This window comes from Aythya ferina (assembly GCF_964211825.1).
Source record: "Aythya ferina genome assembly, chromosome: 6".
Taxonomy (NCBI): domain Eukaryota; kingdom Metazoa; phylum Chordata; class Aves; order Anseriformes; family Anatidae; genus Aythya; species Aythya ferina.
This window is the reverse complement of record NC_140303.1, coordinates 36107652-36122189: the sequence shown is the minus strand read 5'-3', so window position 1 is coordinate 36122189 and position 14538 is coordinate 36107652. Positions and strand designations below refer to the sequence as shown.

The following is a 14538-nucleotide window of genomic DNA, read 5'->3' as shown; positions in this document are numbered from 1 at the left end:
ATCTCTTCAGATAGTCATTTTATTCTGCTAATGATAATTAGATTTTAATATCATAATTAAAGTTCTGTATGGATTTTCTTAACAAGTACATCTCTACACTAAATTACAGCCCCTATATCAATAGTGAAATGCAGCTGATGTAGATAAGATGAGTAAGTGTTTCAATTTTCTATATATATGTATAAAATCTATCAAAGGGGTTGGCTGTAGAATAGGAAAGCATGGTGGGCTTTTTATCAAATAATTAACAAAAGTAGAATGGATGCAGGAATAAGCAATAAGGATGCAAGAATAACTCCTAGATAAACTGGAGTTGTTGTCTGCAGGTGTTTATATCCAAGGAACTTTTTCTCAGGAGGTCAAGAGTTGCCCTTTTTGATAAACCAGACGAGGATTAGCAGGATTGTTGTAGAGCATTATTCTAGGTGTGAATGTGTGAAGTATGATATTTGTCAGTTCACAAATGAAGTGGAACTCTGTTGTACTTCACAGAAAATATTAAATCAAATACCAGGCTTCCTTTTACACATGAATAACCTATTACACAGTAAATCAGTCCTGAAAGAAAAAGAAGGTGGCAAAAGACTGCATATTATGTAGGCCCAAAATGCCAAGCCATCAATGAAACATGTAAACACATGGGTCTCACTAGCAATGATTCATCTCACATGTTTTAGGACTGTTTGAAGCAGTCCTTCAGTTTCATGGCTTATTCTGCAGAAATACTGATTGGTTGCACTGATGTGAACATGCATTGCTTTGATGTGAGGAAGAAACCATTCTGAATAAAAAAGAATTAACAGGTTTCCTTCAATCTGCAAGCCTTGCTTAGAGCTAGAATCAAAGTTAGTAATAAAACTGATGGATTTAATGGCATCTAGTTTAAATTACATGACTATATACAACCAAATAAGCTACACCTCCAAAAAAATCAAAATTATAAGAGATATTAAAATACAAAAGCTTATTTACTAGCATGGATTATAGTAAATTGTGAACATAAGGGTTTTTAATGCATATTACTGTAGAGATGTTAGGATAATAGGCCTTCCAAGAGTTAATTTATTGGACTTGATCAGGTATAAGCGAACAATTTGATCAGGCTTTAATCAATTTCTTCTCCAAACCTGTCAACTGTGGAAATTTCATAGTTTATCTAAGTAATTTGTTGAAGTATTTAACTACATTATTATACCACAATTTTGTTTTTCCTAATACTGGTCATCAACCCACTCTGTTACAAGCAAAACTGATACTCCTTGGAGTAACCTTGGTGGATATAGGGAAAAGTCATCACAGTTCTTTTATGAACAACATTTGCAGGTTCAAAGAAACTGTAATTTTCCTACTACTAAATTTTCTCTCATTTTCCTAAACACAACCAACCAAGCATGGAACTCATTTCTCTATTGCTCCTGTCCAAGCTCTCGCATGTTTCTCTCCATCCTTGCTGAAGCACTGCAGCTGGGTCCCAGCACTGCTGAGCACTCAGTAACTGCCTCCCTGTGGGGCTCCAAGCCTCTCATTAATACTTTTATAGCAGGAGATTTACCTTTTTCTGCTACAGCACTGCAACCAGCTCAGCTGTTCCACACTGTTGATACCTTATCACTCATTTCCCATTTGGCATCTGTGTGGTTGATTTTTCTTTTGTAAGCACAGTCTTTATTGTCTTTACTTAATTTTTTCTTATGGATTTCCAACTGTTTCACCCATTTATCAAAAAAAAAAAAAAAAAAAAAAAGTCAAAAAGTAATTCTAAACCTGCTTGCACTGTCTCCAAATGTGATATCGTTCAAAAATGTGATGTGACATCTCTGCCTAAGACATTAATGAAAGTAGTGAATAGTAGAAAAATCAGGGCCTATGAGTACCCACACTGACAACAAACTGTTGATAAAATTATTTGTTGATAATGCTTCTCAGACAGGCCTACCCCCTTACTTTGTTCATCTAACCCAGACTTATTGGCATGATTATCTGCACCAAGTCTGAAGCCCCCAACAAAATAAAAATGTATCTGCTTATGGTGGCTAGAGTGGCTGCTAACCATATTTTGCTTAAGAGGCTCATAAACTGATTATTTATTAATTTTTCTTAGTGTCTTTCCAGATGCCAACTTAGTCTGAATCTTTAGCTGTTATTCCCTTGCTTCTCCTGTTTTTCTCATCTAAAGATATATATTATGTTTATTGGGACTATTTCTGTCTACATCTTTAAGTACACTGGGGTAAACCTTATGAGGCCCCGCTGACCTGGATAAGCTGTTTCATGTAAAGCTCCTCTTACATGCTAAGAGTTTCCATATGGTGAGTTAATGCACAGTAGCTGGAATACCATCAGTTTAAATCCCAGTTTATTGCCCAGTCATTTAACCTTGTAAACAGGCCCTAAATCCTACTTTCCTGAATCTAAATACTCACTTCCTTCCCTACTTTCCCTTGAATTCCTGCTCCCTTGCTAATTCCTATCACGTTAAGCTTTTTGTCACATTTAACCTTTCTGAGAAGACTGCAGAAAAGGCACTGAACACGTTAGCCTTGCCTGTGTCATCTGTAATCCTCTCTTCTTAGATTTACCACCATATTTTTCTATGGGAGTTAAAACTCTTGCTTTGCTCTGCTTCTGTAATGAATCTTCAAATAGCGGGAAAAATACAGTAGTAGCGGCCTGCAAAATTTGTCAAGAAATGTGGATTAAATTGGAGCTGGACAGCCTCTTCCCTTCCCCCAGCAGCAGCTGACAAGGGATGCTCTAGGTGACCTCACCTGCGGCTAACTCAGTCTTGCCAGCCTCCCTTTCCTGGGGAAAGAGATGCAATGTAATTGCCCTTTTTCCAGTTCAGAAGAGCGATTTCCTCCTTTGAACTTCATTTCTGGTCTTAACTTAGTCTCACAAAATTAGAGTGAAAGATTCATTTTGGCAATATATTTTTCAGAGTATAGGCTGAACACACTAAGAAGATAGATACAGGGAGCTGGAAATAAAAAGCTTCACTGCAGAACTCCTTTTTTCTACAAACTAAACAGTGTCTGGAGTCTGGTTTTGCCAGTACATTTGGAAAAGCTGGGCTGCCCATATTTGTTTAATAAAGTTATTCCCCTTTCTCTGCTGTAATCTTTGGTATCGTTCCCTTTTGTGCAGTTACAATTCCTGGAGGAACAATATACATTTTCCCAAATTATTCATCATCTACCTCCTAGTTCTCACATCTATATTGCCAAGTGATTTGCAATTCATTTTCTGACATTTTTGGTTTACTTTGTTTTGGAGTTCTGCTAAACAAAGCCTGCCAAAAGCATTCCTCAGAAGGCTAATGAACTTGCTAGAATAGCAATCACTCTCTTAGAAACCTTTTGCGTATTTTTAATTTGTATTGACTCCTTGAGAGATTCAGATAATTTAGCAAGTTTCATGGCAGACATGAAGACAAATGCTCCTGCTGACTTTTACTTTCAAAAGAGTCATTACAGCCCATTTGTTCATGGCTGGAAGGGGTGACCCAGTAAAAACCCAAACTAAACAGGCCTCTCCTCCAGTGGAACCACAGCTACCAAAAACGTTGACCTGGGTCCCAACAGCAACTAATATAATCACTGCATCATTTGTACAATAGGGAGCTTTCCAGAAAGATGAAAGGTATATTGCATCTGTTGTCTTATCTGATACCATCATGTTTTCCTTGTTGTTTATCTTTTCTTTCTAAATGGATTAAAGTAACAGCATTAATTAAGCCAACAAAATTAATTTAAGCTAAACAATGTTATCTGGTTAGATATAAACGGTACATAATATTACACTATGAGCTAACATGGTGCTGTATTTTCCCCAAAACAGTTTCAAAATTAATGCAGTGGGCTTGCCTGTCTGTTGAATGTTTATTCTTAGGCATAAAGGTAGTGAGAACTCTAGCTCCCATCAGAAAATGATAATTAAAAAAGACAAACCTTACAGCAGACATTTTTAACACTGGAATTTACCAGTGAATTGAACTGCAACAGGTTATGAATTCCCTGTGAATGAATCCTGTGACTGACTTCCAAATATATAACATACTATTGATTTCAGAAAAGCCTGAAAACACAATATTTTTTAAAATAAACATTTTCTCATATTATGCAACACTTTGCTGCAGTTACTGACTTTAACATCACTATTACTTTGCTCATATATCTATATGATATATCTTCTCTGTATATCTGTATACCTCTATATCTTTCCTATAAGTAAACAGGACTTAAGAGAATAACTGATCTGGAAATTACAGTGTTCTTCTCTAGCTCTTTTAAGAGTTTCTTGACCACAAGAAACCAAAAAGTCCTCTCTGATATGTTTTGACTTCATCTGACATACTCCTTCACAATGGGGTTTCTGGGTGATTGCAGACATGTCTGTGTAGCAAGAATACTTAGAAATTTCTGTCCTGTTTTGTACTATATATATGTTCCAATGTTTTTCACATTTTTATCAAAAGGAAGCAGTACGGGAAATTTGCAGCATTTCATGTTTCATTACACTTCCTATCTTATATATATACATACATATGTATATGTATATACATTTACACACACGAATATATATATCTAAAGTAAAAATATGTATTTTAGTATAATTATGTATACAGACATATGGAAATGTGCAGTATGAGACAGGCATGAACCCAAACATTTTTATTTGACCTCAAAAATATGTATTACTCTTCCAGATATTACACGCAGTTTTTTCCATGTAAAATAAATCTTTACTCTAACTAAACCTGTCTAAACCCCAGCAGGCACTTGTAGAAGTACCCTCTCTTTTCATATAAAATAAATGTGCCATGTACTATACACAAATAAACAACTGCTTCCCAGATAAATCACTATCAAAAACTAAGGTAAAGTATTTTAGAGTCAGAGAGGGAAGTAACATTTGGATACATGATGCTAATATCAAGGATAACTTGTCATATCAAATACAGATATATCAAGATTAAGGAGCACCTTTCTTCTTGCCCTGAATAATAAATTAATATCAACATTTTTATGTGCTTTCTAATACAGCTTTCTATAAAACTGCACTTCAAAATGGGTTCTTAAATCTATATGCTAGCATAAAATAAAGCTTTTCATATCATCTATTATCTTGTTTTGGGATAAAGAAAATTCACTCATGTATTTAAACCAAGATGATATTCATGGGCAACTTCTGCTGTATGAAAATGGGATAAGTGCACTGAAACGTTTTCAGGCAAGAAGCCAACAATCTCCATGCGTTATGCAGAAGTGGCAGAGTGATTTTTTTAAGGCACACCTGCTTTAGATGAAAGAAATTGAATTCCAACTCCATAACTGTCAAGCGCCACCGCAAATAATAGAGCCTAAGCCGAATCATTTCAGCAATATAGCTATTTTCCTGTTGAAGCGATGGAGCAGAAATCAGCCTTAGCTAGATGATATCACTTCATGTGCATGCTTTGGAAACAGTTCCATTCATCATTTCACTGCTTAATCCCTTTCAAAAACATGCTCTTCATTCCCTGGTTAATAAAAACTTTGGTTACCTGAGTCAAAATTGAAAAAAAAAAAAAAAAAAAAAAAAATTGTGGATTGTAATTTGGCCATAATTACTTAAAAATTCCAAGAAAAATACAGTAACTACAATAAATCATTTGAACCTTGCACATAATATTTCTTACATGACACCACACGCATAAGGCTGTTTCTTCTATATTCCCTTAAGCAGCTGAATACTCATTTCTTTTTTTGCAGCTACCAATAGGATGAAGATAACATAACAGCAGGACAATGAAGACAATCATTTGGGTATTGATAATCTGGCACTGACTGCATTTTATGTTTGGGAAGATATAGTGTGAAGAAATTGCTAGTTTTCTCCCTTCTGCCCTCATATAATCACACAGAAGAATAAAAAACACTTAGCCACACGTCAATAGACTAACTTTATTTTCAAAACCATCTATGGCTAGGCTCAAATTCATGAACTGCAGCTGTAATGTCACCATCATAATGACTGCACCTGACCACAATGTCATTTTTAAATGATACAGAACATTTACAAAGACTTTTAGTGCCCTGTCGTTCTGCTTTCATGAAAATCAGAAGACATTTATAAATTTCCTCATTTCTTTCCATTTTTTAAACAGGTTTGTTTATTCACAGCCCAGAGAAAAATAAATAATAAAGATACTGCTTCTACTGAGAAATTTCAGAGACTACCAAGGGAAAGACCTCAATAACATTTAACTAACACTAACTCCAGTTATTTTAATTCATCATTCTGCTGAGTAACTGCTAAAGCTAAATGCTTTAGTTTTCTAGGTTGCTAGTGTGCCAGCATTTAATTAAGGAGGTATCAATACAGTGCCTGTTGAAATGCTGGCATTACTTGCATCTGCACCTGAGTCCTCCTTTGCCCTCAGTCACAGCTACACATTGCTCCTAAGCAAGTCAACTGTTGACATGCTAAAGGTACATGAGCACTCACGTAGTCGTCTTACCTTAATCCCTCGAAACATTTTACAAAACTAGGCTTTGAATCATACAACAGATGCGTACTGAAATGCTGGGAAATCTAGATGTTCTCAAAAAGACATATTCTAATCTGAAAATTCAGATGATTATTTTTAAATTTTTTTGTCTCACCTTACAGTGGCTAAAAGATGAGCAGCTTTTTAGATCTGGGTGCTTCATCACACGATGTGGCACTGCCATGGGATGTGATGGAGAGGTGGCAGAAAACCCAGAGAAGAGATGGAAGGAGTGCAAGGGGGGGAATAAGGAAACCGATTGTAAGTTAACTTGGAAAAAAAGGGTTTTAAACTGCCACCACAGTCAACTTTCAAGTTCAGTAAGGTAAAACCCAAACGATCTTCTGGGCATTCATGCTATCTTTACATTTCTCTTACTGGAAGATTCAGAGCAACTGTAGATCAAAACCTACGTGCCTTTATGCAGGGATACAGGAGTTCTGACATTCCCTCACTCTTCCCGAAGTAACTTAAAGTGAACAATCACACAAGTAAGGATTTTTTGATTGAACCTTCAGGGCTGCAACAGTAACTAGATGTAAGATTTGATCTGACCCTTGCTGTCAATTTATAAGAATAAAAAATACTGACTCTAAGACCTTAGAATACTGCAAATTAAGTGATGAAAAAGCTAGGAAAATTGCCAGTACTAACTCACAGAAACATCCCTCCTCTCTTTTGCCCAGCTCATAATAGTGACGTATATAGCAAAATGCTTTTCAATGTATCCATTCTAATTTCCAATAAATGTTTTTTCTATTATTTGTTTCTGAAGTCTTGCTTTTCATTTTATGTTAGGAGTAAATCCAATATAAGTAGTTTCCCAAATGCATATATATATATATACATACATATATATGTGTGTATATATATAAAATTACACTTGCCCCAGTCTTTGCAAGTTTCTTACTAAATCACCATTTAGTTGAAGGACCAGTCTTCAAATAGATGTGCTACATTAAGAAAAAAAAAAAAAAAAGTCTTAATGTCTTAATTCCATACAGATCTAGACCACAATTACTAATGCTAATATGAATTTAAGTTTTTAGCATTCACATTAACAGTTCCAGGAAGACATTAATACTAGAACAGAACGTTGGCACCAGATAAGTATCTACAGGATTAAATTTAGCATGGCAATTACGGTTTTCTTGAAGTACAGATCCAATCAATAAAAAAGATTTCTATTACCTTGCCTCCATAATGTCTACAAGAGACAGTGCTAATGAACAAAATCTCTTGCCAAGATTGGATTTGAAAGCCTAGAACAGCTTTCAGTGCCGTACAGCTTCATACTGTATTTCTAGGAGTGACTATTTAGGACAATGTACATCTCATCTATTTTTAGAAAATTAGCAAGTTCTTTTGCATCCTTGAGGATAGCTTATGTGTGCTTTTAAAACAGAAGCAATTGCTGATAGGCAGCAACACTCAGGTCACTATCTGACATCAGACTGCAGGTAACGTACATACCATAGTTTCACAGATCACATCAGTATAACTCTCCTTTCCAAGGATGAATTTCAACACTGCTCCTTTTCTCTTAGACACTTCAGCACTTAACTGTTTTTCTTCCCCTGACTGCTCATTATGCCACCAGATATGGCAATGGCTGCATTCTTTCTTAACTTGAGCTTTAAGCATGATATGGAATAATGTAAGAGATGTAAATATAAAGATTATAAATGAAAAAATAAATAAATAAAATTTTGTAGAATTCTACAGGTGTTTTACAATGTATTGGAAAATAAACAATCAGGATATTTCTTGCAAATATATGGTCTTATTTTTTTTCTAAACTTTCCCTTATAAGCCATTCTTCCAACTGTTATGTGTCCACAAGGACTGCAAGAAGTTTAAGGCAGGAGTCAGTCTTATTAATTGTACTCATCCAACAAAAGTTACCAGGCCTTGTTACTTAAAGTTCTAAGTTATTTACTTCTAGCGCCTAATTATCATCATGACTTCTAATGCACTCTGTTTGCTAAAGACTTATTTCAAAATCCTGTTAAACCCTCAAATAAATTGAAATAAATTGAGCACAATAAATCATGATCTCTTGTTATGGGAATAACAAACAGAAGCATTAGGCAGAAGGGGGAGTGTTTTGTTTGCTGTGTTTCATTTTTGCTAAATGTAAACATTTTTAAGAGCACAATCGTTGGTAGATTTAACTCATTCATGCCTTATAATATTCACGTAGATGTTTAAACATTAAGGACATGGCTATATTGTTTTTGAAATTTCATTGACTTTGATTTCAAAATAGAACATGTCACTAATGCTTTTTCTGCCCAGAAAGCAGGAGACTGCAACAAGTAGGAATTTTTGTACCTAGTCATCATTATTAACCTTTGCCAAAAAGATGGGGGAGAGGGGCTATCTGCATCACTGCATATATGCATGCATGCACATATATACGTATCTCTGTAATTTATCAGCTGAAAACCTCCTAGAAATTGCTATGAAGCAAAGAAAACACTTTTAAAGAGAAAATATCCATGCTAGCTGGCATTTCAACAGAGAAATATTATATTCTTCTCCTCATTTAAAAGGGCTTTTTTGCTCACATTAGGAAGTGGAGTTGAAAGAAGTGAATCTACTCCCTGCAGGATGGTAGTGGATACTGCTTCTTAATTCCTTTTAGAGTGAGTTTTGCTCCAGAAATGTGCCACTTTCAGGGGCCTGCAGATGTAATTCCTTGGTCTATCCATAAACAAGTACAGCAGTGGCTAAACAACAGAAGCCACTAATCCTGTCCTAGAGAGCCCACCCAGAAGGGAGGGAAGCGTGGCCCGGTCTCTATGTTATTTAATGCTTCATCCCCCTGCCAGAAAACCCCATTCCACATGGATCACTAAGAAAACAGCAGATGATGGATTGAGAGGAGTACATTTTTGGGCTCGATTCAAGCTGGTGACATACTGGGAGGGCCTGCCAACCTATATATCATGTCCCAGATAAAAAAAGACTTTACAATACTCCACATACATAAATAAACAAACAGAATTATTCAGAAAATTATTTTCACTTTAAATAATTTAACTACAAAAGCTGTAGAGCATGACATGCTCTGTGGGCATAATACAACATCTTTATGCTCAATTAAATTTTTAACATTAATATCATTCGGAGAAGGAGTAGGCAAACATGATTATACATGGTACGCGTAACAATATGTACCTCTAAGATTACAGTTTATACTTCTGCAAAGTAATTCATACTCAGAAGCTCTGAGGATGAGCTGTCACATCCAAAATTAATGTTTGTTATTAAGAACAAGCTTTCATTGTCACAGCACGTGAAAACTAGAGCTCTGGATCTGATCCTCAGGCACTGGTAAGGTAGGCTAAGAACATGAAGGTGGTTTCAGCCTTACAGGCCATGAGCTAACATCACTCTTGCTCCCATATTTCTAACAGCTGACATCTGGGAGACTTGACGTTAGGCCAGTTTCCCTTAGGAAGAGTAAAGCATGGCATGGATTCAGTGTGTGATTTATTTAAGCAGGCTGTAAGCCTTGGGTTGGGAGCAGATGCAGGTATGCAAACACACAGGAGCTCCTCCTGCAGAGAGACCGGCAGGCTCTCCCTGACCTAAGTCTTGTGCCTAGGTTCGTTCTGCCTCTGCCCTCCTAAATCTCCTTTTCTTTTGTTGTTCAGTCAGTTGTCTGACTCCCAGTCAACTCAGTTCTGAATTAGACTCTAGGCTCTTCAGGCTTGGAAGGACCATGTCTTCCCTTCGCCCTGGTGCTGAAGCTTCTCCATAGCCACCTCCCAGGCCCCTCCAGCAACTCAAAGAAAAGACAGAAGGTGCTTCCGAGGAAAAACCCTCACCAGACAAATACTCAGTCTGAACCAGCAACAACTTTTATCCTAATGATCATAATTTTGTCAAAAATGTTTGCACTAACTACTCTCTCAATTTTACACTTCTGTCATGATAGCGTTCCCAATGGGATCAGCCAATTTTCCAACTGATTTCTTTGGTGCCTGGAAGACTTTTTGTGTGTAGGGTTTCAGTTTCAGTTTCAACATGTAACTTGCTGGCATTGTTACTGTCACTGGGAGGTAGGAATTACTGTTGTGAAAAGCTTAATGAGAGAATACAGATGTTTTTAATCAGTTTGCTTTAGAGAGAGAAGAAGGAAACACTTCAGGTCTGCACTGCGGTCTCCTTTTTTTCCTTTCTTTTTTCCCCCAAAGCAGACTTGGGCATGCATTACCCATGATTGATTTATAAGACTACTGGTGTTGTCTGGGGGTCTGTGTCAGGTATAAAAGGTTTGTCCTAATGGGGTTGCAAAACTACATTACCTGATTCAAAAGCTGCATGCCGTCCTGATACTCTTGATGTACCAAGCCACCAGAGGTTATCACAAACATCAACATACATGTATCCAAGAGAGTACAGGCAAGCCATTGTGATCACCAAGCCTGGTTATTTTCTGGCACAAAATGAAGTAGTCTGTCTGTTTAATACCACTAGCCACTATCAACCTTACACTTTCATTCACCCTTTAATACAGGGACCATTTCAAAATCTTTCTCCTGCTATTAATACACTTTTAAAAGCTTATGCCCTTATACACCAAGCAATCATTTTCCCCTCAACAGCTATGACCTGCCATCTCTTTACCAGACCAAATTGCTGAAAAAGGCTGGAGGTTCATGAAGGGAAGTGGCAAGAAGAAACTGCTGAGATTTCCTGCAAGAGCTAAAAATGACCAAAATACTATTTACACGCAAAAGGAAATTCAAAACTGGCTTTATTCTCTATTTCTTCATACATAACAAGAAAATTAGAAGAAAATAAAAAAATGAAAAGAGGGGAAAAAAGAAGAAAAAAAAAAAAAACTTCTTTACAAAAACTATTTTTGCAACTTCTATTTGGAAACATCTGAGAATGAAGAGACAACTTCAGATGTCAGTACAGACAGGGTGATGAATGGATTGTGAGCTGCCCTGAACAGAAGGACTTGGAGGAAATGGCGGAAAAAAAGCCTGACAGGAGCAAGCAGCGTGCACTTGCAGCCCAGAAAGCCAACTGCTCCTGGGCTGCACCTAAAGCAGTGCAGCCAGCAGGGCCAGAGAGGGGATTGTGCCCCTTTGCTCTGCTCTCATGAGGCCCCACCTGGAGCCCTGCGTTCAGCTCTGGGGCCCCCAGCACAAAAAAGACAGGGACCTGTACAAGCAAGTCCAGAGCAAGGCCATGAGGGGGTGGAGCCAATCAAGAGGCTGGAGCACCTCTGCTACTAAGAGAGACTGACAGAACTAGGGTTATTCTGGAGAAGAGAAGGCCCCAGGCAGAGCTTATGGTGGCCTTCTAAAACTGAAAAACAAAGAAAAAAATGTTTAAGTCATAATGTCTGGAAAAAAAATAAATAAATAAAAGCCAGGAAAGAACCTGAGCAAGGTTACAGATGCAGCAGAAAAGAGCTGGGGATGGGGGACAGTTAGGATCTAATATAGTAGCTATTACACTAGAGACTGCTTGGATTAAAACAGAAGGATAAAGAAGGTTTACATAAGGTAATTGGAAATAATTATAGACCTGTAAGGTGGAATGTGTGAAAGGGAATCCCTTTAAAAGGCTAAAACATTGATCACAGAGGGGCTGGATAAATGCTGGTCTTAAACTGAGGGAATCTATCACCAGGAATGATTATAAAATCTGTATAATCATGGTTCTTGTGTTCTTAAATAATTGAGAGAATCAAACTCAAATCCAATGAGTTAACTTGATATAATTGATCTGTAGATGCTAAACACATGGTTTTGCAGAAAGTGCATGAATCTGCTGTTCTTATATTTGCTTTAGGAAATTTTATGGGTTAAGAAGAAAACTGCACTTGTATTAACTAAGGCTTCAATAGAAAAATCAACTAGCACTGAAAAGAGCCTTGAGGGAATGTTAAATTTGTTCTTCCACCTCAAATATTCCTGAAAATATTCACAAAGCAGAATGTACTGGAATGAGGAAAATGAATTTTCTGATGAGCTCCGACAGACATCCCTACTACAGAAAGATCTGGCATTTGGGCAGGGACTTGAACCCAAGTTTCCGAAGGCCTAGTCCTGAGCTGCATATTATATAAAAACACAATTTCTTTCAATCTATATACAAGAACTGGACACATGAAACTATGAAATGAAGAAATCACATACAGCAAGACAAGAGACCTTCCACAAGTCCAATAAGACACTTCTGCCAAAGCCAACCATCTCTTCCCTGCCAAAGACCATGATCCAATTGCAATCCTTCAAGGGAACAAGGCAGACAAACTGGCATTACAAATCCAGCCTAATGTTTGTGTGGCACTTTGTGTCCATGACAAATCTTAATCTGCAATTTAACACTGTACTGACGACTGCAGTACTGTAATCTCTTACTGCCTGAGCATGCAGGAGAGGGCTTTGCCTAAGTGCTGTAGGTTGAGCTCTGTCCTTGGACACAAGGGCACAGCAAGATGCATCTGTGCATTTGGGGGCTAAATTTAAATGGAGGAGAAAAGGCCACATGAAATACAGAGTTCCACTTTGGATCATTTCATGCTTGGATTTGGAGTCAGTAGCTTTAAATTTTCCTAGTTAAGAGCGTGCACCTGCAATACAGCCAATTTTATGCAAGTTAGGTGTGCTCACAGATTGTTCATGCGCTGCTATAGTAGCTGTTATCTGAGGAAAGCTTGTACAAAATTATTAACAGAAAGTTGGGGGAAAAAAAAAATCTTAAAAACAACAGCAAAGCAAATTAATCAGGAGTTCAGAAAGTTTTCTGGCTAATTTTGAGCTCAGGCTTTCTCAAGATCAAAGAGTCTCACAGCCCTCACCCACACAAAAGAAGGTGCCTGAAGGAAAAGAGAATCCCCTCTGACTCTGCAGCTGTAGTGAGCAGTACAAAGCTTTGCCTGCCCTACTGAAGCCAGGCCAAAAGTCCTTCCAGCTCATGGCTTCCCACAGCTCCCTGTAGCCACTCCACTTGCTTTTCAACACCGCCTTATCTATGCTGGAGCTTCAGTTGCAGATGTTCTTGCCCTTGTATCACATAGTCAAGGTGCATCACGTCAAGCAAACATTCAGCATGCGTCAGCTTACCTACCTAAAAACCATATGCATTTCCTCCTTGAGCCCCACAGAGAGAAAGCATGTAGGGAACGGGAACTGTTCAGTATACCACAACATGAACTTGTGCAATCTAACAAACAAGTGAACCTTCATGAAAGAGAGAATGTCTTTAATTTCAAAAGGTTATCTTTATATACAAAGCAACAGAGATGAAGTTTGAAGAATAGATGAGCTTGTAAGTGAGTTCCTGTCTGAGGATTTATCAGTCTCTAATATCCAAAAAAAAAAAATTATTTGCAAATTAGAAAGATGGTTGGTAGGTATTGGGATTTGAGGCTGGCATTGAGCAGATTTTATTGAAAAGCATCGTGTCATTATTGAATATGCCATACAAACTAAGCAGAGATTACTTTACCTTAACATAATTACAAGAGTTATCTAAGACAAAAGCTAAAGCATTATTAAATAATACACTTCCATTAAAAAGTATTAAATGATTGTTTACTTCTCTTTGACAGAACTAACTATAGCAGAACACAAATCCAACTGAACATTTATTGGGCACAGTGCACTTACTTTTTAATTACAAGTGTATAGGTAAAATAATGTATAACTATAATAGACACATTATAGACACTGGCATTTATGTTTTCCCAAAATTATTTTAATATTACTCTATATGCTTATTTTACAAATTTACCACAAAGAAAAATTTAACCTTCCAAGCGTGTAACAACTTCTAGTGAAGAAAACATGTCATAGAATCATAGAATGGTTTGGACTGGAAGGGACCTTAAAGCCCATCCAGGTCCAACCCCCTACCATGGGCAGGAACACCTCCCACCACACCAGGATGGCCAAGGCCCCATCCAGCCTGGCCCCCCCAGGGATGGGGCATCCACAGCTTCTCTGGGTAGCAAGTTCCAGTGCCTCACCACCCTT

The 14538-nt window shown here is 37.4% G+C and overlaps 1 protein-coding gene and 1 long non-coding RNA gene across 4 annotated transcripts in view; one reads left to right on the top strand and one right to left on the bottom strand.

Annotated features, from left to right (window-relative positions):
• Positions 1-7248, top strand: part of LOC311438809 (von Willebrand factor D and EGF domain-containing protein-like) — a 177182-nt gene extending 169934 nt beyond the window's left edge. Inside the window, exon 29 of the mRNA XM_084523694.1 lies at positions 5751-7248. Coding sequence (XP_084379820.1) covers positions 5751-5765 — 15 coding nt within the window. The 3' untranslated portion in view covers positions 5766-7248. The remainder of the gene's footprint in view (positions 1-5750) is intronic.
• The window catches only part of LOC311438811, a 129175-nt gene that overhangs the window by 20548 nt on the left and 94089 nt on the right, over positions 1-14538 (bottom strand). The window lies entirely within an intron of this gene.